At 31.8% G+C, this 25,506-nt stretch overlaps 2 protein-coding genes across 3 annotated transcripts in view; one reads left to right on the top strand and one right to left on the bottom strand.

Moving 5' to 3' along the window:
• LOC106677602 (uncharacterized) overlaps nt 1-25,506 on the top strand; it is a 938,458-nt gene that overhangs the window by 576,363 nt on the left and 336,589 nt on the right. The window lies entirely within an intron of this gene.
• LOC106677605 (mantle protein) lies at nt 16,279-17,076 on the bottom strand. The gene has a single exon (XM_014415634.2). It carries the CDS (start codon nt 17,066-17,068, stop codon nt 16,367-16,369), a length of 702 nt encoding a protein of 233 aa, XP_014271120.1. The 5' UTR covers nt 17,069-17,076; the 3' UTR covers nt 16,279-16,366.

Below are 25,506 nucleotides of genomic sequence, written 5' to 3' on the forward strand. Positions count from 1 at the left end.
TTTATTTATTTAATTAACACTAGTACCCATATCCTAATTTGTGGAAGATTGTAACATTATCAAAAAATAAAATTTGTAAATACTAAAAAAAAAAAATATGTAATAGTGATAAATGGTCACTTTTCTACTAAAATAAGAATTAAAATAAATAAATGAAAAAAGTACATACAGATAAATAAAATCTTTATCTAAATATATACAAACATAAGAATACAGAGAATGAACATAATCAAATTATATACTTGAAAAAATAACAATAATAATAAAAATAAATACATAAAATAAATTATAAAAGTAGTACCAAATATTGTAAAATTAAAAGAAGGAAAGTGGACTGAGTAAATGTGACTTACTCGATAAAACTTCATCTATCAACTTATGTCCAGGATGAGAAATGTGAAAATATTTTTAGACTATTATATTGATTTAACTATATTTTCCATTATAATTCAAAATAAAAATATAAATTGCTCTGTTTAGATTCGTTTTACATCTCTCTCGGTCCAGTTAATTACCACTGTTTTTCTAAAATTATCAATTATTTATTTCTTCAAAGAGTTTAACTCTGCTATCAGTGACAATAATGATAGGTTTTTAGAGCTTTTAAATGTATACTCATTCATGAAAATGTATGAATTTCAATTATTTCTAATTTTATTTTTCTCATTATTACAAATTAATATTTGCAAACAGATATTAAGCAAGCACCTTGTCGGCTAAACCTTAATATTTATGATGTTTTGTGACACTACTTTTCACAAAAAGTCACTCTTTATACGGTTCATTATCCCAATGGATTAACTGCAGGGCAAGATAGAGGGCCTTCACGAGCTAAATCAGTGATAAAACATCTCTTTAGCAAAGATAAGGCCCTATGAGCGTATGCTATGGAAGTAGGATGTCAGTATAGGCGAGTGATTCGGGAAATTGGAATCCAAATTTAATGTTCTTTAATTTACTCGAGCAGAATATAGGTTTCGGGAGGAATCACAGTTTTCATTAATTTATTATAATTATTATAATTTCAGTAATTAAGATGAACATTTTTTTGAAAATTTCCTTTAGGGCTATAGATATGTCCCCATATACTTTGTAATCTTTGGACACGACTAAACATCGAAGGACCAAAGTTCGTATACATTTTTTACCTGGATAGGTTTACCAAGGTTGAAGATTGCAAATGTCCATTAAGTTAAAAATTAACGAACTTTGTTTTATCTGAAGGTGAACTTATTCTAACCATGGTTGGGGTCAAGTTTTTCATTTCTTGGGAATGAAATAAGTCTACCCTCCAAGCGGTATTCGTACCAACGCCGCCGTCAGTTCTCAGTCGGCTAAGATCTGCATCTCAACCAACTGACCTACGGACGGTCCTCGCTATGTTGGACCTAATTTCACTAACTTATATACCCTAGAGGAAGTGAAATGAATGAAATAAAATTTGTTTACGAAGTGTTTGTTAATATTTGGGCACACTCTACCAAGATGGAAATCGTAATACCTTTCGATGTATATATCTGTGTGTACACACATATTAAAAAAAATATATGCATGTATAAATTAGTAATGGTAGAAAGAGTTTGTCCAAATAGAACTGGAGAAATCTTTAAGCCGTTTGAATTTTATTCAGTGTGAAGGACTTCATGGATTATTCAAGTTGTCAAGCAGATTAATCATTAAAAAAAATTGCTAATTTGTTAAACTTGAGAACTATGAATAAGATATGTTTGTTATCTATAGTGAAATAACTCACATTCAGTATGTTTAATGGGCTGATCGCCAGCTAGAATTCGTTGTCTACATTAAACGGCATTCTTCGGAGATTCTTTTGTTGCATCAGATGTTATATAGATTGTTAGCTTGTTGTGCGGTGTTACATAGACTGTTACCCTGGCGTGCCATTCATCTCGTGGCTAACGATGCGAGGTTGTGCAATGCAAGAGCGGCCGAACGGAAAGATATACTTGGACTGATTGCGCTTTTAGGACCTGCAAACCGCTCCAGTTGTCGAGAATGAGGTAACTATTATGGTAAAGGAGTGCGAGGAGGATAACAAAGAGGCTTTCGATGAAGATCATCCAGACGTGATGTTGATGGCATTATCTAATATATAACTCGTTAATATTGATTGCCTCCTAGTCCTGAATCTTCTGATATAGAAGAAATGACAACGCTTCATAACAAGTGTGGAAAGTTTTAATTATAACAGATTTTTTTTATTGCCTCTTAATAAAAATGCTTTAACTATATTATTAAAAAGTTATATGTAAGAAGCTTTTCACTTTTAAATAATTGAGTGCAAAAATCATATATAAAATTTAATTTGATTTATTAAATATATCTCCTCAAAATATTTGTTATTGTTAAAACTATTATATCTAAAATTATTTCATTTATTTATTTAAATTTACACCTGTATTAACTAAAAAATACAACCAATAAATGTGGTATAAATTATAGTACAATGGCATGAAACTATAGTACAATGACATGAAAATTATAGTACAATCCATTAATTGAACCTCAATATCATTTCTAAATTAGAATTTCTGGAGGCCATCAACTTTTCTGATGCCTGGGAGGATTGCCAGAAATCGAAGAGAAAGCAAAATTAGAAATGAGTGTTCGGGTGGATAGGGAGTCTGGTATGGTCAAGTTAGTACCATATAGAAAATTGAGGTCTTTTTAACATTAGCATCATTATAGCTTTCTCATAATTTTAATTACGTGAAGGCCGTTTTTACGGCGTTGAGGCATCAACTTTAGCAAGCTTATAACTGCAGCGGTGCAAATTCTTCGTTGACTTTTGGCTGCCCAACAGAATGAAAACTTAACCCTCCCACTCTGGTTAGAATAGGTGATAGGAGATCCAATAGAATCGGATACCTTTAGAGAACCTCCCTATAACTTAGAAATTATATCACTATCCACACCGAGGCCGTTGATGCTGAAGGGGATGAAGCACCACTTTGGTAAATTCATATCTGTAGCGGTGCCAGTTAGATTCCGGCTTAGGTGAGTCGGCTTTTATCTCTCTGTGGTTCCACTAAATGAAAAGTCAATCCACTCTCTCATATTAGAATAGATTCGGTAACTCTACTAGGTTCAATAACCCGCCTGATCAGAAATGGCCGTGAAGGAGTAATAAACAAAAATAAAAAGTAGCTGAAATACTGATTAAAGAAACTTAAAGACGGTTTTAATATATAGGAATAATTAAATTATTGACTGTAATATAGATAGTTGGTTTCATGTCCATAAAGCTTTTGCACTAAAAAAAACATAATGATTCTTTATCTTTATATTAATTCACCTTGTATATACACTAAGCATAAAAAGAAAAAATATCATACTATTAAAAAATTTTGATTTTTGGATAATCCAAGCCGCAGTTTAAATTTAAACTAAATTAGTAAATGTAGAAGTGGTTTCAGAAATGTTCCTTAGAATGGTCTACAGCATATTCATTATTTTCTGAAACAAATGTTCATCAAACAATAAATGAACATAAATGACCTAGCCCATTTCTGAGTTCGCGATAACTCGTTCTAATCAATGATTTAGTAGCGTAGTGTTTGTGGAATCTTGGAAACAGTAGAGGAAGGGTCCCAGATTATCTCCTTGCGGAAAGTTCTGCCGCTAACTGAGAGCCGTTTTTGCTGTACCTGGAAGTAATCTTCTTGAAAGCATTGATTAATGTCGCTGACAGCAGTTCTGTCGGTTCAAGGGCTCTTCTCTCATTTACGCCAGTTTTTTTTATTTAATCTGAATTCTATTTATATCAAGCTGAAGGATGGGGGATAAATCCTTGCGAATAAACCAGTATTTTAAGAGATCCCTCAATGTTTTTATTACAATCCAATAATTTATTTGCTTATTAATTTTGACTACTTAACAAAGCAAACTTATTGCTGTATCCAACTAATAGACCGCAACGTCAGACCCGAGGAAACTCCGCAATCCCATTGCTTACTTAAGTTCTCTAGTCCATTCGACTAACTCTTACAATACAAATACCCACCCACTCTTGAAGCACAATAAGGCCTGACACAATTCAACAGTAGGATTTCAGCTGACATCTGCTATGTAAAGTTGCTTTTTCTATTTGCTATCTGGAATAGCTGACACACATTGAACTTGAGGGAAAATAAAAAAAAAAAAGTTTATAGTTAATATTTCTATATCTAATAACATTACTGATATTTATTTATTCATCAGTTAGCGTATAGTACTTGTAGCTTCACAATTTTCAATATTTACTGTGAATTAAAATCATTTAACAATTGGCATTGGTTTTGAACGGGTAGCGTATATTTCATGTATGTCTTTTCTGATTGAAATAAACGCATTTTTATTTATTTATTTATTTTTTTTTTTTATGACTGGCCTTTTATGACTTACAGGTGGACAGAAAAAGAACTACTAAGTATGCACCCCCTAGCTTTCTTAATCTCTTTTGTTCTGCTGTACTTTCTCTTTTGCAGCTTCAGCTAGACAATTGTTTGCAGTTGCTTCGATTCTCATAAAATACTCCTATATAACTATCACATATATCATCTCAAAGTGATATATATTTCCAGATCATGTTCCATGCTTTTGTCCTTACTTTCGATTCCCCCTTTATCATCACCTCTATCAACAACACCTTCCAGTAAGTTCCTATCTCTTATCCCATCTCTTCTCATGTTACACATAAATATCTTCTTATATTCTAATATAAGATATATTATCTCTCTTCTAATATACTCTTATATCTTATCTGTAGATAACATAATTATTCTAGAACCTTACTTTACTGAGTTGTCGAAGGACACTCTAGGATACGTGATGCAGTTAGTAACTGTACATAGTATGACATAGCTGTCATAGATAAATGTATATCACAGATTACTATAGTTCCTTCTACTAATACCTGCACTTATGATATAATAAAAAATGCCCATAACAAAAGATATGCTTGTAGATCTACTTCTATAGTAGAGTTCTTTATCCTAAAAAATAGAAGTAGTACTTATTCTTTTCATTGCTATTTTTTTAGATTAAGGTGAAATGCGGGGCTGAAACACGGATACCCAGGTTATATCAAATTTTAAATAATCTCATTTATTGATGACCTCAAATAACGTATTTCGATATTTTCAAATTGAAGGTTTTTTTATTCTCAACGTCATAATTATGTTATGGTTAATTAAGTTACTTAATTGAAATCAAACTTATCTTGATACATCATTAATTTGTTTTTTAATAACATTTACCAAGCCTATTACGTATTTTGATTTTTTCGAAATTGAAAGATCTTTTACCCTCAGCGTCGGAACGTAATGGACGTGTGGGTTGGGGCATAAGTCACAGAATGTTCGATTCTCAACATTGTTGGTTCGATTACCATTTGGGGCAGTTATTATTTATTTCCGAGCAGTCCCGATAAATGAATCTTTACTATGAGGGGGCAACTCTGGTAGACACCAGGGGTTGGCAAAACAGATCAACGGGCCCGCTTCTTAGACACCCAACCTGACACCATTACTAATCCTCAACGTTATAATTATTTTATTGTGATTCATACATTTAAATATTTTAGATATGATACATCATTTTTAAATTTTTTTTTTTTTTTATGGTTTTGCTACTAAAAATATTGCGTAGCTTTCATCTGGGAAATGCAAAAAAAAAGGAATTTCTAAAATAATCTATCCACAATTATGAGAGGGAAATCGGTTGTATAAATTCAAAATGTTTATTTATTTAACAATATTCTTTTGGATATGGCGTTTTCTCATATTTTGAATCAATCAAAGTTTAGTATTTTCGCCGCCTAAGCAATGATAGGGGTAACACTGGTATCGCTTTAATAATATCACTTAGTGTGCAAGGAATCGTATCTTGTTAATATTGAACGTACTAGCATCTGACTACTAATGAATCCTCTCACAAACGGGATTCATCACCTTAGGGATTTATCTTTCAGGTAATTAATTCTCTTAGGAATTAGTGAATACTACCTCCCATGAATTGCGTATAATACGCAAAGCACAGCGGGGAGTTTGGATCTGAAGATAGGATCTGTAGGATAGCGAAATGCGTTAATGATATTTTAAAAGTCAGAATCCCACATATCAGTAACTAGGAAAACTGCTCTACGAAAAAAAAAATGAATCTGTAGAAGTCTTAATAACTGAATCATAATAAAATGTTTGTACTTAAGATACAGTGTTCCTGGACCCCCAGATGCAGTTGGCCAAAGTTCTGTTTTCCGTAAATTAAAATTAATTAAGAATTAAGGAACACTTGCTACAACATTGAGCGAGGAGTTGATGTCTGTTTAAGGATCACACCCTTAGCCATGATTTATAGCAATATAAAACTGTCTCAGTTACATATTCACCATATATAGTCAGCATATAAATAAACTGAAGATATACCTTGGACTAGTAGACCACATAGTAAGATATATTAGAGTACTCTAATCGAAAAGCAGGCATCTTTAATTTTATCAATTTGCACTTATGAAAAAAATTAAAATAATGTTCAGCATAAGAATCTCTGTGAGTATGATGTGAATGTGCTTTTTATCTCGATTACCAAAGTATTACACAGAATGTAGCAAAATAAAAGAAAAATAATTTTTCTCCAATCCCCATTTTATTTAATTCAACAAGTGAATTAACACGAACAAAAACAAAAAAAAAGACCTAAAATGTTTTTATTTTTTGTCGGAGCAAGAAACTCTCTTTTTAAATCTGAGTTATTTTTACATTTGATTTACAATTGAAGTAATCCTATTCGGTTTGAAATGACCGCAGATGATTTGGAAGGCTTTGGAAGTACAGCACTCGATATTACCCCGCCATTATTACGTGACGTTGGGACCGTACGACCGCGAAGAGCCCGCTGACCGAACGACATCCATCACCGGGCGACTTAAATCCTCCGCAATGCCGCTCACGTACTGCTATTTCTCAGCGGGCTCAAATTGAAAGGGCGTCATGCGGCCGGTGCTTTTTGGGGCCCCATGGGGATAGGCCAATCCACTCAGGGCTACGCCCCACAATTACCGGGGTGATAAATTTAATTCAGACCACGGGCTCCACTGTATTGTCATCAGCGGCCGGAAGGGAAAAAATTGACCGCCCGCTTTCGCTCTATCCCGAACCTCTTCTGTTTTTAATACGCTCCCAGGAGGTAGGCCATAATGAATTTACTTTATTGTCCTGGGAAATCCAATTAAAAAATTCGCGAAACTATTCTTCCAATGGTCTCTGCTAAATAAATATATAATTAATAAATAATTTAAAGGTATTGTGTGGGTTTAAAAACTTATGTTTTCACAATTCTTTATTTAAATTTTCTTCCCCACTATAGACAATTTTAAATAATTATTTAAAATGTTTCAAATTAAAGTTCAAGTGTCATTATAATAGAATACCTTAAATCATACTTCATACTGTTTATAATTCTTAAAAAAAAAAATAAAAATCATATCACAATGCAATACATTTTCAACTGCTTTAGTAAACACATACTGTTACTATAATTTATGTTTATTATTATAATAATTATTGAAACACTAAAATATTTATTTTCACCTACAGTCAATCAACAAATACTTTCATATTCTATATTTATCAACTTAATGTATAAAAAATGTTTAGTAATAAGGGATGAGAAAACTCAAAGTTTCAATGTCCACACCACCTTTTATTATTATTATTTTTTTAATATACAATTTCCTTGTCATTCAGGATGTTATCTACAGGCTACATCCCACTTGTATTCCTTATTTTAACCATGGTGAGGGGTCAAGTTTTTTAATATCGTGGAACCGCCTAAGAAATAAAAGTTGATACCTCAAGACATATTCGAACCGGCGTAGCTGCAGTTCCTAGTTTACTAAGACCTATGCCTGAAATCACTAAGCTACAAACGGCCCGATGTTCACACCACCATTCGTTCTTTACACATATCTGTTGAGTGACACGTTCGGAAAGTACAAAAATGAAATTGTATATATAGGGAATATGTATGCCTGAGATTTTACATCAACTTTTTGGTTCAAATGGACCTTACAGAAGTTCTACTTTAGAAAATAGATTTTAAACTTTTTTTTAGGATTTTCTCAAGAAGGATTTAGATTAAGTTCAATAAACAAATGTACAATTAAGTTTTATTCAATCTCAGATTGGTCTTTTCCTCATTGGATTAGTTTGAAAAACAAATTTTTATAAAAAGTTTCCTCTAAAATTTCTTTATAATTTGATAGTAATAATGAAAAGTGGATATATAAAACATTAAAAATTTTAATGAATAATTAAAGAAGAAAAAATGAAAAATAGAAAAATTAGTTCATTATATTTTGTTAAACTGTTGCATTCTTGGCTAGGATAAATTTGATACTCATTATTTTTAATTCTAGATGCTTTAATTTTATATTTCGTCATATCTAACATTTATGTGATGAGCGCACGACACAGCATTATTTTTTTTAGTGATTGGTGATTACATTTTTCAACATAAATGTCGGATGTACGTTATTACCTATGTTCTCATCACATGTATAGGTTAAAAAGCGGGGCGAAGCTAACAATAAATTAATATAAGTATATATAACATACTTATAAAACACAATAAGTATAATCAATCTGCAGAACAAACTTAGCAGGTACAGTCCAAACAAACTAAAGCTACCAGCTCTGTCTATTTCCATGGAGATTTAGCATGCTACCTGGTTATGCAGAGGACCCTTCTCCTTCCCCCCAACCCAGGGGATGTCATCCAAACTTCCAGGTGTGGTAGCCTCTATCAGGATCAGCCAACTTGGATTATCACAGGAAATGAGGAGCCAGAAATGTATAGGCCCGCCCCTAGAACTTTTTCCTCCAACATATCTCCCGCATTCCTTTTTTTTTTTTGTTTTCCTTGCCACTCAGTATTAATGGAATATGTAACCTTCTTTCCAAACCACTCTTTCTCGAGAACTTTTGTTGAAATAAATTGGTTTTCAAGTTGGATTTGAAATCTCTCATGAAAGTTAAACCTCGTGGTGATTACGGCAACACATTTTCCTCATCTCATATATGAAAATATTCCATTCGTTGACGTATTTTTAAATTTTATAAAATTTACGTATAAAAATAATATCTATTCAATTCAGTAAGAAGTATAAACATTTGTATTGTTATATTAAACAACTTTCAAATGATATTTTCTCTCGTATTAATTTTTTTATACCGCTCCGTCACTTATTATTTTCTGTATTTATTTATTAGTTTTAAACGGCTAGGGGACGGGGTTATTTTGTTTTTAAATTGAATATATCTGTCCTATTTAATTTAAATATATATTTTTAAAGAGATTCACCGAGATTAACGTCGTTTTCCAGTTTTTAGATACTATAGTATCATAATTATTTTATAAACAAAAAAGTCTAAGTTGAGTTGTGACTTATACTGAGGAAAATATGGACTCCTCCCCACTTTTTTAGTAAAACAAAATATTTTATCTCGAAACAATTATTGATTAGATACTAAAATAAAAGTTCATTGTACTGAAAATTTTCTAGTAGTACGTTCTTCTTAATAAAATGAAAATAAAAAAACAATTAATTTTTATTTTTCTGAGATAAACAGTTTCAATTTCAATGTAATTTATTTTAGTTTTTTTTTTTTTCGAACGCTTCATTAAAATAAAATTAGTATTTCATACACGTATAATGCATGAAATGTATTATATATAGTTTACTGAGTCGTCTCCCTTTGATTGCATTGTGATTTTCTTACAAATTTAAATAAAATAAATAAATTCAGTCGTAAGGCACAATGCTAATAACTCCAAGTAATCGGGTTCGAATCCGGCTGTTGCAGATATTTATTTATGTTAGTGATGATGATTTATAACAATTAAGGTTGTTCAGCGTGGATAATATATATCGTTGGGGTTGTGGTAAGTGAATAACACAAATAACTAAAAACTCATTTATTAATGCCAACGTTTCGTCCAGAATTTTTAGCCTTAGTCAGGGCTAAGAACAAAAACAACTAATGAATAAAACGATTAATAGAATAATTAGAAAATTATGTATCCATAATGTTAGCTATTTTCTGCTGCTGTAGAATAGAGATGCCAAGCCTGTTTTAGTGCAGAACACCATCTAATATGTTAATGTTATATCTAAGCAGATATTAATTTTTTTTCACCCTTCTATTAATTTTATTGTTTCAAACAAAACCATATTTGTATATAACAATACATAATACAAGTAAATATAAATATTTTTTCTTTGCTTGAAGTGCATTCTAAGTTAGATTCTAGGATTCGCTATGTGCAGGGGAGCACTGTGGCGCTTACTCGCCGTTAGCGTTGTCATGAATGAGCAGGGGGCATTCTACTTGTGATGAATGGTTGGGTTTAGACTGAATCTACAGATATTAATTCAGTAATTATAACCTAAATAATTCATAACAATGATCAAATTTACACGAGAATATATTGTTAATGGAGATACCTTCATATAATTTTTTTTCTTGGATTTAGATGCTGAACACATATTTTCAGCTAGAACAATTATCCATGAGACATCCTACAGGATAATTATACAGGTATAATTACATAAATTACTTTTGAAAGAAAGTATTGGAGTATTGAAGCGCCCATGATTCAGCAACGGAGATAAGCATCCAGGATCTTGTATCTGATGATATTACAAAATTAATACGACCGATAATCCTTGCTCTACTTTGGAAGTGGGTGATGCCCAAGTTAAGTTTAAGTACGCACTTCATTCTCCCCTTAACGAAATTTCTCGGGGCTCTGATGAAGGTCCGGGACTCTTCATTGCAAGAAGTTACAGATTTTATTAAAGATTACTATCTTTATTAAAGATGAAGTTCGGCACTAAAGATAATTTTTAAAGATATTTAAAGACAGTGAAAATTACTATCAGTATTCTGGTTGATGTTATGAAAAAAGTTAAATGAAATCAACTAGATACTGAAATAACTAAAGCTGAAGTAATTCAGGATCGTGTCTTGAATTCACAAGTTTTGAATTCTTGTGATTTTTAAATAAAAACAGTGAATAAAAAAATCTCTAGTTATTCTTCTCATTTGCTACTTCGAATAAATCTCTATTAAATACTACTATTACATCTATATATCATGATCTTACGTTACATTTGAATAGAATATATATTTCTTCTTGAATGAAAATGTCTTTTACAGATACAGTTTAGTAACAACCTGAATCTGGTATTCCGTTACATAAACAATAAACAAACGATAAAACAGGCTGGATAATACAAAACTAATGCTATAATATACTTTACCCCATTACATAATAATAATAATCACAAGTCAGTGTAGGTCACAGAGGCTTAAGATATATTATCTATTTTCTTTAAAGGTTGGGCAATGTAGGAGGATATAGTACAGAATATCATTGAAATAGCTTTTAGAGTGGAGTTCGTTTGCCTCGTGAGAGTTTTGCTTCCAGGGTGTAGTTTGATGAGCTTCGGGGTTCCTCCTTTCAATTTGTTTATCCACCTTAATTATTTTAATTTTGCCTAAATATATAATGTGTTACAGGTTTAAGTAGGTTGAAACTACAAAGTGATCGGAATACTCTCTGAGTTCAATGCTCTATTGACATCAGTTGAGAAGTTATGGTTCAGTATATTTTCCAGAATATCGCCTTTATGATTCAATATTCCGTTTTCGTGTAAAGCATTAAATTCATTTCTACATTCCTATTGATTGACTATCATATTAACTTGGGAGACCCAGTTGTATTCTACGTTAGTGATCTCTGTATCAAACATCCTTGGACTGTTGGAACAATAGAATATTTTGGGGGGTCTCTTTTCTGACATCAATAACAGTTTGGACCAGAAGTTGATTACCTTGTTTCTCTCAGGACCTTTACCCATCTTGAGTCAAACTATATAGTTTTGGGTATTTTCAGGTCATACAGGTAATATATTATTATAATTTAATTTTGAAATTTCAATAACTTTTGCATTACAACGTAGGTTGCAAGGTCCGAGTACAAAACAAAAATAATAATACATATCACTGTGTTGCTTTTATGGTTGCACACACATCTGACAAAAAAAATAATTTTTTTATTTTGAAATTAAGTTATTCTGTTGATTATAGACTGTGGTTAATTTGTGACAGCCCTACTAGCTTTGGTATAGAATAAAAAAATTACGGTATTATCTTAAAATAATTTTTTTTCGTCAGATTTGTCACTACTTAAACAAATCATATGTTTTATCAGTGATAAGTTAACTATTAATTATGATCATCAATTAATTATTGTAATAGTTCAAACAATAATATAGGTTATATTTTCTTTGTCGGCTTGTAAGTTTCATTTAATCAAATGCACTTCTTTACCTAATATTTTATACAATGGATCGTTATGATTCACTGATTGAGGCAAATTGTTTTGTGCGGTATGCTCATTCCAAGAGACAAAAAGGTTAAGGAAGGATAAAAATGTAATTATATAATAAAAGGTGGAACCACGAATCCCCAATCCATCCTAATGTGGCTATTAATTAGGGATTCGTCCTGATATTAATAACCTGAGATTGCTGTGTAATCCTAAAACTGGGTACCTAATCCTTACTCTGAGATTTGTAGCACTTAATATTTCACTCTGTTAATCAGTGAGTCCCCATTGAGGGCGGGGCAGGGTGCTTTTTAAATTAATGAAAGGTACCTGTGCCTTCACTTCATATTTAGCGACCCCCTCTACCGGAACTCCTCCCTTCCACAAGATTCAGTGTTACTAATCGATTCAGTTAAACAGCTATCGAATCCTGTTGTTTACCCACCACTTCCGCCAATCAGAGGGGAGCCGGCGGCAGTCCCGGTTATGAACATTGTTAGCTACAAGTTACCAAACCTCAATATTGCTCTATCTGACATTCTGTTAAAATTAGCTCTAAACAATCCACTTTATTACAGGAATGTTTGACGATAGATTATATTGTCTAACCTACATTGCATATAAACGATTTTGGGTATAATAATTTATTTTATAAGCTTTCTTTACATAATTCGACTTGATTTTCAATTTTTAATGTATATTTTAACTAAAGAGTTTTCATGAAACTAAAAATCATTCATTTACGGTCTACTTCCAACTCTCGTCGAATTAAGCAACCGGTAATAATTACAATGGATTCTACTATCATGTACAAGGCTAAAATATTTTTTTATATTTCAAACTAAAAATTATTTGTTTCTTTACATTCAGAAGTAGTCTTAGAAGAAGATGGATGGGTTCTCGATCAATAAATACAACGTTTCAACTGTAAGAGTATAAAATTATCATGTAAATAGTAAATATATAGAGGTGGAGTTATAAAAACGTACATATAAAGTAACATAAATCAAAAATAGTTAGGAAATTAAATATGATTACCAAAAAGATATATCATCTTCCGTAGTAGTATTGAGTTATAAGCTGATAAAAAAAAAAAAAATTACATTTCCAAATAGATCTATTTATTAACTTATTATATATGTTATTTAATTATTAACTCATCAATTAATAATATGGTGGCAGTAATAATTGTTGATAATTAATGTGTTACTTGAAAAGTAAAAAAAAAAAAATAGTTGAAGGAAATATTCTATTGTGAGAGAAATCAAGGTCACGATGATATATGACAGATAATAAAAGTAATAAGTAAATTACTATTACCGAGTAAATAAATAAATATTTTTAATTAGAGTAATACAGAATACGTAAATATAGAGTCATATGATTGGGGAGGGACGTGACGGCCGTGCGGTTTGGGGTGCAGGTTCCAGTGCGTTCGGTTCAGAACGTTGTGGGTTCGATTCCCGCCTGGGGCAGTTAACATTCATTTTTGAATCTTGACACTCCCACTTTGTTTAGTTCACGGCGGCAACTTAAGTAGCCGTCAGGGGTTGGGGAAAAGGGCCATTGTGGAGTGAAAGTGAGGAATCTCAATTGGTTCCTAAATTCTTACTAGAACATTGATGAAACTATTAAGAAAGGTGATGGGTTTCAAAACTCTGGTTCAGATAAGTCGGTGAATCGGGACGGTTTGTATTGGGTTTTAAAGATTCCGACGTGGACATCATTTCCCTAGTGCGTTCTCCGGCAACGTAGATTGGATCATGTGTAGTAAAGACCAAAAATGAGCAGTTTTCGTGTAAGCTCACGAATTACGCATGGGTCCAACTACACAACGCAACACAAAATATATTAGAAGGCAATCTTGCCCGAGCAAACCTGCCCCACTAAACCACCTTTTTAGCGACGGTTCTTTATCACATTTGGAAAAAAAATATTTAAAATGGGAAGAGGAGGCTTCAATCGAGCAATATAAGCGCCTAAAATTGGAAAACGCCCTTTATGCAGTAATGTCTATACTAAAATACTTCTTGGGATAATATAGGCTTAAAGATTTACCATTAAACCGTCAAAGTATTTTTTTTATTGGAGCTTTTCCATTCCTTATTGAATGAAATGGAATTAACTTCATTTAGTAACTTACTACAGTATCGCCACCAATAAATGTTGTAAAAATTAATAAATCTGAAAAACAGATTTTCTTGAAAATTTTACCCAACTAGCCACAAATAGGGAATATTAAAATCTGTCTGTTTGTAGGTATACGAGGATTAAGGATGAGGTTCAACCGATTTACAATTTTCATGTCCCAAATTATTTAAACCCACCTGTTCCCAACGTAAATTCCTAGCCCACTAACCCACTAGCCCATCTCAAAGAAACGTTTATGTTCGGCCTAGCGATGAGGTCTCAGCGGGTACAATTTACGGCTATCGTAAGATTTAGGATATCTGAATCATAAGTGTAAAATTGAAGTGATAATTTCCTGTGGTGAAAAATAATTACTTATTACGTAAACTTTTATATCATATTAATATTATACTTTAATACGAATGAACATATTATCGCCAATATTTTGAATGAATTAAAGATAAGAAGGAAACATCTTACGCGAGAGGTGTCCAACTAAAATATATAAAAATAGTATTGCATTTTTATATAACGATATTACTAAATTAATAGATCTGTTTGGTAATATATATTATTTTATCAATTCTCAATCACAACTCATCACTGTTTTAATTAATATAATGTTTTTCTGGTATTCATATTTAGATTGCTATTTTAGATTTATGTTTGTTCATTTGTACACATGTCTTTTTATAACTCCATATTTATATCTGTTTTATTTACATATCATTTTTATACTAGTTAAGTTAGCTTCACTTACTGTGTATCTTAAAAAAAATTTTTTTTTTTTGCAACCGGGACCATCTCTTTTAATTCATGTACGGATGACCATAATTATAAGTATTTAGTAAAGTTGTCAGCTTTGAGTGGATATGAATATATTCGTTAAACAGTTTTATAAATTGCTATTTTGATACATTTTGAAATCATGATTATTATTTTATTGAAAAATATCTTCACTAAATATTTAGCTTTTCCTCCAAAACATTAGTTAATAAGTTTCCATTCCAAATAAATATTTATTCAAAACTGGGTAGGTTATAGATGGTAAAATTAATAAAGATAAGAATAAATAATAAAAAAAAAGCGAGAGATTATCACCACAAACCTGGACTGGAAGAATGCATTTTAAATTTGTATCGCTAAGTTATCCCCGGACTCATTTTTAGTAATTGCAATGTTTTGTCTATTGTGTAAATAATATTATTTTGACAATGTTGGAATTAGCTATCTACTTAGCAAATGTTATAGCATAGGAGATAGAAAAAAATTAAATAAATAGTCAATAAAAAGATTAATAATGAAAACTGTCGTTTGCTGTTTAGTAACAAACAGAATCTGAACAACTTAAAGATTATACTTACGGAATACTTCGAGTAAAAGCAGTCTGGGGACAACAATTTAAGAATTGTTTCACGATGAAGAAAAGGAGAATGATATAAATATCTGCTTACCATTAATAATCGTCCCATTTTCGTTGCTCTCTACCAGAAGATTTTTATTTCTTTTTAGAAAAAATTGATTTCACATTAAGCTTATTTTGTCTTTTATTACCACTTGTAGGCCACACTCAGCTATAGTAAACTTTTATGTAAATGGAACAATATATTCCTTAAGAAGCAATTGACCCTCTCCGACGGAAAAAAAAAATCCATTGTCTACATTTTCACAACTAGCATATTTAATGTTAAATTTTTAAATGGTATTCATGAACAGGTAGGCAGCAAGGTTGGGTAAGAATATATGAAACACTATAGGTACTTAATATTATTTATTTACATCATGTACAAATTTTACGTTTATTTGAACTGATTATTATTTAACATTGAAAAACATGCAGAAATGTTCAGAAGTGATAGTGGTCAAAACCATCTTTCAAGGCAGAAAGTTCACTGTGAACAGGAACTGGTACCTTTACGTATTGTGGCACTTTGACTGTGTACGGTACTTTCCTTTCTACGATGTAAGGTACCTTCTTCTCTACTGTCACTGGGTACGGTTTGGGCACTTCGACTGGGTACGGCTTCTCAACTGGTACTTGTACTTGAACTGGTACTTTCTTCTCTACGACATAAGGCACTTTCTTGTGAACTACGACAGGTACGTGATACGGCTTAGGCACCTCGACGTACTGCTTTACTGGCACATGGACTTCCTTTTCGACAGGATAAGGCACCTTCTTCTCCACAGTCACTGGATACGGTTTGGGTACGTGGTACGGTACTGGGCGCTCTTCCGTTACTTTGACTGGAACCTTGACTTCTTTGTAGACTGGGTAGGGTTGAGGTACTTGAACATGAACAGGTACACGCACTTCTTTTTCAACATGGACTGGGTAAGGTTTGTCGACATGATAGGGCACTGGACGTTCTACTGGTACTTTGACCGGATAAGGTACATGCTTGATTACCTCGACCGGGTAATGGACAGGTTCCTCCTTGGTGATGATGTCCGTCCTGACGTGATGGTAGTGGCTGTGGGTCGGGCTATGCTCGATCTTGAACGCTGCGGTCGCAGTCAGGTAAGCACAGAACAAGAGGTAGATCATGGTGTCAGTTCAGAAGTTAGCTGGAGATTGATACTAAAGCTGGAGCTCCTTCACTTTTTATATTGTTGTACCAACGCCTTCTTGATCAGCGCTGTTGATGGAATCTCTCACAATTACCCAACCGATCACATAAGGATAGTGTTTCGGTGATGTTGAGCGGACTGTGTAACTATCGTGTGCAATTAGCCCACTTTACTTTAATTACCGCCTCTGATAATTTATTACCAACCAGCGTTATCAAGCCTATGGGGTTCAATAGGCCCTGTTTGCTGTGCATCAGAACCATCTTGTTTACTTGTAATGTCTGTAATAATTTTTTGTGGTTATCAAGATTTCAGAGAAGTTCGGTGCACCCATGTTTCTTCCTTTATAAAAAATTAAATAATTAAGAAATTGGCTATATTTATAACAAGTATCTGAATGTATATACTGTATATGTATATACTGATGAAAGTATCTGTTTACTGATAAAGTATTCCACAACAAACAGTTTTCTACTATAAAATTATAGTACTTTTCAGAAAAAATCAAGCACTTTCCACTTCTTTAAATCATTATTATAATGGAACATTTAGAGCTTCTTAGCTCATCTAGGACTTTTAACGGATAATTTAATTAAAATTTAACGTTTTAAAATTATGTTAATATATAATATTGCGTAATCTATTCTATAATTTACGTATGTCTTTTTCAGTTTTAAAAAATCATCAAATTCTGTTAAAAATAAATAACAATTAACTTATTTTCGAATTTCTCAACCTTTCATCTTCTCATATCACATATTAATCCTATCCATAACTTTATATTTGTTTTTTCATTTATGTTATATCAACATTGTATTCCAACATTTAATTTGCATTAGGTTATCGTCTTAAATTTACTGTCTGTAGAATATTTTTTTAAATTTATTATAACTCTTTTTATTTATATATAGTGTTTTTTTTTTTTTTTATATTTGTGCTCAATTTCTTTTTCTAGTCAATTTACCACTTTATCTTAATTACTGGTTTTCTTTTCAGCTAGTGAGTATTATAATAATACTCATTTACTTCATGCCCAAATATAAATAAAATAATTGATTACTTCTTTTGTATCATATATTTTATACAATTTCTTAAAAGTTGATATTCCTTTAGGATATTTCAGAAGAGATTTGATCTCTTACTGCTTTCCTTCCATCCTTTTCAGGTACCTCATTTATATTGCTTGAAGTTGGCTCATGTCTCGAAATAATTGTCCAAGACTCACTAGCGTGGATCTAAAAAGGGGGATAAGCGTAGTTTATATTCTATCCCTTTTAATCTCTTTTGTTACTTTTTTTCCTCGGAGAAACAAGTCTCAAGTGACTGGAATCATATGCTAGTCCATTATATTCTTTATTTTATTTCTCCATGTATCCAGCATTTTTGGTTGAAATGGCCAACGATTACTAGAAATACGTCATTCACCTTTCCTGCTTTAGGAAATAGAGGTAGTATTCTGTCTTCCTATTCTTTTCGCCTCTCTGTTATCTTTAATTTTTTAAAGATTGATATGATTTCGAAAAAATATTTTTATTGTTCTTATTTGTTGATATAATTAATGATTAATACACCATTGTCTAATAATTAGTTCAAAAATAATGGATGAGTGTTGCCTATGTTTAAAGATTGATATCCATTCTCTATTTGATATTTTTAATATTGTATGTATACGTTTATTAGAGTAATAAGACTGGAGTTGAAATGTTTTTCTGTTTACTGCACCGGTAGAAGAATATAAAACATGACTCATCTTCAAAGCTCCGTCAGGTTTCTGTTAGGAGAAATTAGTTGACCACAAGATTGGAGGTCTCAATCAAAACGAAGTAGAGGGGGTCGTTGAATACCATTCGCAGCCAATTATACAAACTAAGACAATTATACAATTCAGAACTCCTTTTAGAAGAGGCTTCTAATATCAACCCTTCTCCTTAATAGTACTACTTACATAAACCCGTAACCATTCTCTGGGAATTACGTGAGGCCGATCGAACTACTGAAGTTTGCACGATTATTATCGAAGTCTGCATTTCGTTCTGGTAGAATTTAGACTACTTTAGCTTTCGATAAATGAACTAATGGACCTGATGATTAGGTTAGCACTAAGGTCCAACACCAAGTCGTAATTAACCTTACTATAGGCAGCCTTAGAGGGGGGTATTTAAAAAAAATGAAGCCGGCGAAGAACTTACATTAATATGACTTCTAATCCATATATATCTTGGTCTAATTTATTTTATCTACCAGAATTAATAATCCCTATCAATGATAATCTGCGTTGACACGAATGTTTTACATCAGGAGTTTTTTTTATGGTAAATTAAAATTCTATACTAAAACACTATCTATATGAGAAGAATAGGGGGTGCGGTTAGTTAAGGACAAAAATAAATAAAAACTTACTTATTAGTGTCAACGTTTCGGCCATAATTTAAGGTCTTCATCAGGGCTAAGAACGAAAAGAAGATAACAACATAATGATTAAATGGAATTATTATTTATTTATTTTTTCCTACGTTACAGGAAGTAGGCTATTATGCCATTTTCCCTTTCACAGACCAAGTTTACTTTTGCCCTTAGTTGGTCCGCATCTTGGTCTTCCAGACCAATACACTTCAAAAAATGGTCTCTTATCTTGCATAGAGATTAGATTTCGGTGAATCTACGATGCCTATTCGATGGAGGTGTTTTTGGAGCAGATCATGTTCTGTTACTAGACGAAAACAAGTCATTCCGTCAGCTCTGCTAAGAACTGAGTTTGTATTTTGAAATTTGTGCCTAGTGCTTGTCCACTCCTTACAGTAAAAACTTTTAATTGATTCTTATGTTCTGTAGGAAAGTGGTCGAACAGGCTGGTTCTCTGCACAACCGAGCTTAGCCAACTTGTCAGCTTGTACTTTGGCATATATACCAACATGGCCTAGTATCCACTGCAGACCTATAATCCTTCCTCTTTTCGTCATAAGATCAGCCTTGTTTCTACACTTTTCTTCCGTGTGTGACTCTGAGATACCTGGTGTTGTTAATTCTTGCATTACGGCTTGGGAGTCGCTGAAGATTACAGTGTTGTCATCGCATTCAATAGTGGCATCACAAAGCAAATAGCCTGCATTTCTCTATCATAATTGTCATATCCAGCTCCAACGGGAAATTACAGTTGAAATTTGCTCAAGTATGCACCTGCTCCAGCTCCCTTGTTAATACCAGAGGCAGCCCCATCGGTGCAAATGTGTAGCCATTGCTCTATGGGGTATAGCTCATAAATTGTTTTTAGTGCGTCAGTGCTAAGCTCAGGTTTAGGGCAATGTTTCTTGACCCATCACATGCCAGTTTGAGTCGCCCAAAGACGTCAGCGGAATCGTGCTTTGGCATGTATTATATTACATTATTAACTGAAAATATCGAAAAAAAAAGAAGCATGTGGAGTTGACAGATAATATTGTTACATAAGTAGTGTTGAAGAAGATTCATATTGTAATATTATAAGAATATTGAACTATATACAATAATATACAGGGGAAATAGTAATTGTTTCGGGTTAACTTAAGGTTAACCGAAAGTATGAAATGGATGGTGGGAGACTCCCATAAGAAAGGCACTACCAGCGCACCATGTGGCCAACAACAAAAGCTTATCTCCTCCAGCGCTCTTGGTGGGAATAGAAGCAACCTGGCATCAGAGAGCCATCTTGGTCCTCTCCTTTTCATCACTGTTATCATCTTAAGTGTAAATTCGCGAGTAGGGAGACTCTGAAGTGACACCCACCTCCTGGAGCAGAGGAGGAGAGAGAGAAATCAAGAAATGTGGGAATTATAGAGAAATCAAGGAGTGAGGGAAGAATGGAATAGTAAGTCCATGTATCAGTAATTAACATCCATTTTCATCAATCACATCATTAAATCTACAGTTTTCTACAGCCTAGTTATTCCAACTTCATTAACACATCTAACTACAAATGTTATTTCGGACACCCCCTACTACCTGTTACTTACACAATGGATTTTCCTTATTTAGTTAACCATGTTTTATTTTGATTATATACAGTCCACTACATCCCACTAGCTAATCAAAAGCGAATGTGCGTCTGGCCTTTAGTTGAAGGCGTACTTCATACTGTATAGTAATATCAAAATTAAGAATAAAAAAAGAAAATAATATAGATATGCGAATCAACTTAATAAAAACATGTACAAAATTGGAAATTATTTGAAATTGAATTAATATAAAAAATAAAAAAAAGTATAGGTAATTAATTAAATATGTAAGTAGAATGACAAAATTAAAGAAGTAGATATAAATTTATGTAAGCAAAGAGTAGTAAGTGATCAGGTGTGGTGAATATAACTAATAAAGTAGGTGTTGGAAAAAAGAAAATAAGGAAAGATGATAAAATAGAACAAAAGATAGTAAATAAACAGTAGGAGCAAATAAATTCTTCTCTACCATCCTTCCTTATTCTCTTTCTTTCCCTCACCAAATTTCATTCATCTTCTTCTCACATATGTAATCCACGGTCAACTAACAAATCATCATTACAAGTGTTTAGTTTATTTAAAAGTATATTTTTTCACCTTTTAAGTCAGTGCTACAAATTTACATTTTCAATATAAATTTAACTATACTCTAATGAGATGCTCTCATAATACTTTTTAAATTATTAATTTCCAAAAGCTGTATTGATTTTTGATAGAAAACTTATCAAATGTCTTACAGCTTAAAAATAACCGAGGTTTTCTACCTTGTATATACGATTTTATGTCGTAATTTTAAATATTATAGAAACCTTATTCTTAACACGTGAGACGACACTGAAATTTTATCCCATGACTTTCTCACTAACATTAATAGTATGAAAATATGTTGCTATAAAACACTAAATGTTTTAGACAAATATAAAACACCTAGGTGTTACTTTTTTTTTCTTTGGAACCACACATAGTAAATGTTTTAAAGAGATTAATAGTATCCTCATATAAAATTTATTACCTCCGATTTTTACTTAACAGAGAAACTTTAATAATGGTGTACAAAGCATTATTTGCATCAATATTAAAATATGGGATCGAATGTTATGGTGCCAGTGCTGATAGTCGATTATCAAAACTTGCAAATCTACAAAATCAAACATTAAGAACAAATACGCGCCGCAATAATAAAACAGAAAATCTTAAAATTTAAAAAAAAATTAAAATCTTGGTACTTTATCACCTAAACTCTTTTATTTTTATAGAATTATCTTAAAATTTGTTGTTAACCAATTATTTAGATAAGAAATAATATATCTAAAACATGTTAGGAACAAAATTAAATTTATCGAACCACCTTATAACAAAAAATTTGTTAAACGTACATTAGACTATATTATGCCATATCTGTTCAATCGCTTACCAGATAAAAAAAAAAATAAATAAAAAAAAATAAATAAAAAAAAAAACATATTTAACTAAGTACTTTCTTACTTCTATGATTCACAATAATTGATTTTGATTTACTAAATGTCTATATCTCCCTGTATTTTTTTTCTTATCTCCACATAATTTTTTTACTATATTACAGTTTGTATTAGCAATGTATGTGTATGCTTAGTAATAGAAATTATTGGATCCTTGTTTTCGTTATATTCTGTATCATCTTGTTTTATTCTCGTTATTAAATTAATTCACTAATTGTATAATTGGAGATTTATTAATCACTTCGAAATCCTTTCAGTTATTTTTATTATTATTATTTTTTTTTCATAAATATCATTTTATTTTTATTTTTTATTTTATTTTCATTTTAGTAGTTGTTAATTAAAATATTAGTTATATCACCTGAGATCAGTTTATATTGTGCTTATCTAACTTAAAAATTGTTTAGCCTCCACAAGGCCCTAATAGTCTAAACTGTAATATTTACATTTTATTTATTTTTACTTATGTCTATCATTTTTATGTGTTATTTTAGCACCAATAGATGTTCTGTTCTAGTCAGACCATATTGGATGTAATTTTTTAAATGAAAATAAAAAAAATAACTATACAAATTCCAACGTCTCTCATATTTCTACTGCCGACATCTATACAATTTATAAGTGATTCACCAATGTTTCGGTTTCTGCTATAATCACGTTCGACGTCAGCTGAGTGCTTAGTTGAGAACGAGGATCATGTTTGAAATAGTGACAATTACGAATGTTTCAGTTTTTGAAACATTTGACGAAAAAATTTTAAAAAAACTTAACTTTTTATTCAAATTATTACTTAGTATTTTAAATAAAGGATATAAATTACAACTTGCGGAAAACCTAAAGATTTATTTATAATTACCTTCTCAGACTGAATTTGACTTACAACTAACTTACTAACACTGAAACAATTTCTAGCAAAGATGGAGTTATCAGAACAACTCCTAACTTCATCGTTAACATGAACTTACACAACGACTTACAAACTCCGTATGTACAATAAAGTATTAAATAACTATAAAAACGGTCTCACAACAAACTTACTATACACATGAAACCTCTAATTTGAGAATTATCAACATGAGACTTGCCTATTACAAGACGATGTTTACGAATGAGTTGGTAAAACTAAGATTTGTATAACATAGATTTGTCTAAGAGTTTAGTATAACTCCGGTAGCTTATTGACCTGTTTCTAGTTTAAAGTTTTACTAAAGTTGCCTGAAACAAAGATAACTCTGGAAAATTCAAATCAAATATTGGCTGAATAAATTCCAACAAAGCCCATCAAATTACCTTTACCCTACGACTTCAATAATGTTGCCCTTAGCCCTGTTGAACAGATCCGCTACCTTGGACTACATCTGGACAAACGACTAACCTGGAATCCTCACACAAGACTGAAAAGACAGTAAACTGCACGTCGATTTCGACTATTACAGCACTTACAAGACAAACAGTCCAAACCTCCAATCCATTACAAAAGACTGATTTACATGACAATTAAAAGGCCTATCTGGACATACGGCGTTGAGCTTTGGGGCTCCACTAAACCTTCGAATTCCTCTCGTATCTAATCCTTACAATCCAAAATCCTTCCTAAAATCCTAAATGCTCCGTACTTTGTCACAAATAAAATCATCCACAAAGACCTTAATGTTCCATTTGTAACCAATCTAGCCCGAACCAGATATCAATCCTTACATTAAAACTCCCTAACCACTCAAACCCATTAGTTTCTAATCTTGCTTCCTCTGTTATTCCGGACAATCCTCCCAGGCGTCTGAAAAGAAGATGGCCTCGAGACCTAATATTGTGAAAATGTTTTTAGAGTGCTACCATTGGGTAGTTTCTCTACATGCTTGTGCCATATCATTATGATTTCCTCAAATTTACTTGATGTATTTATGTACATCAGGTATATATGTACAATGTATATTTGTAAATATCAATAAATACATTTTTTTTAAAAATATTGGCTGAACTTCATAATTATTACCTTTTTTTTTCTTTCCATTACTTATGCAAAGCTAAAGTAAGTAACATTTGTCATATTATTTTTAATCAGTTAATCATATTTATTAGAAAAAATAATGAAATCTTTTTTTCAATTAATTTCTAATTTCATTGACAAGAACAAATCATTATTATTTTTAAAAAACTGCCAAACATAATAAATCGAAAGGTATCACATCTGTAGATTATAAAACAATTTTTACAGATATAAAATGAATTAAATTCATATTAATATGAAGTTGCATTTTTAAAGAATTTTAGAAACACAACTCTTATACGCTAAGTCGAGTGTTATAAAAGAATTTTTTAAAAGGTCATAAATTTGATTTCTTAGCTCGTGCTCGTACTTATGTCGATAAAGGTATTTTCATAAAAGTTAAGATGATATGTTAGTCACGTCGGAGGAAGAATGCGACGGAATATCGACTCTGTTCGACACGAACCTGGTCTGTTCTGTATGCTAATGGTAAGAGCATTGTGTTGGAACTTCTTAAAGGCCAACCTCAACCAGTCGCTAACTAAAACACAACTCCATAAGTGCATAACATCTCGTCCCTCACACAATATAATTTAGTCTTATATAAATCTAACATCAGACCCCTGTTGCACTTCTGTAAGCACACCTCTTATTACAAGAGTCTCAGAGGAGAAAGAATTTAGTTGAAAACTATATACAGTTAAGTATCAGAATTCATGACTATGCCAACGATGAAGTCACGAAAAATTCATTTTTGAGTTCATTTAACTTAAAGTGGGCGTGATTTCCTTTTAAAATATAATACACATGACATGACCTCTAATACAACTTTTTGTGTACAATGTTCCACAAGGTACAGTTTTTTTTCAAAAAGTAACATTTTTTTCTAATAACGAAAAATTAAGGGGCCGAAACATTGCAAAATAAAAAAAAAATAGGAACAAATTTGGTCAACCATTTCAGGGGTGTATGTATATGT

This window comes from Halyomorpha halys, unplaced genomic scaffold (assembly GCF_000696795.3).
Source record: "Halyomorpha halys isolate HHAL.00 unplaced genomic scaffold, Hhal_1.1 Scaffold104.1, whole genome shotgun sequence".
NCBI lineage: Eukaryota > Metazoa > Arthropoda > Insecta > Hemiptera > Pentatomidae > Halyomorpha > Halyomorpha halys.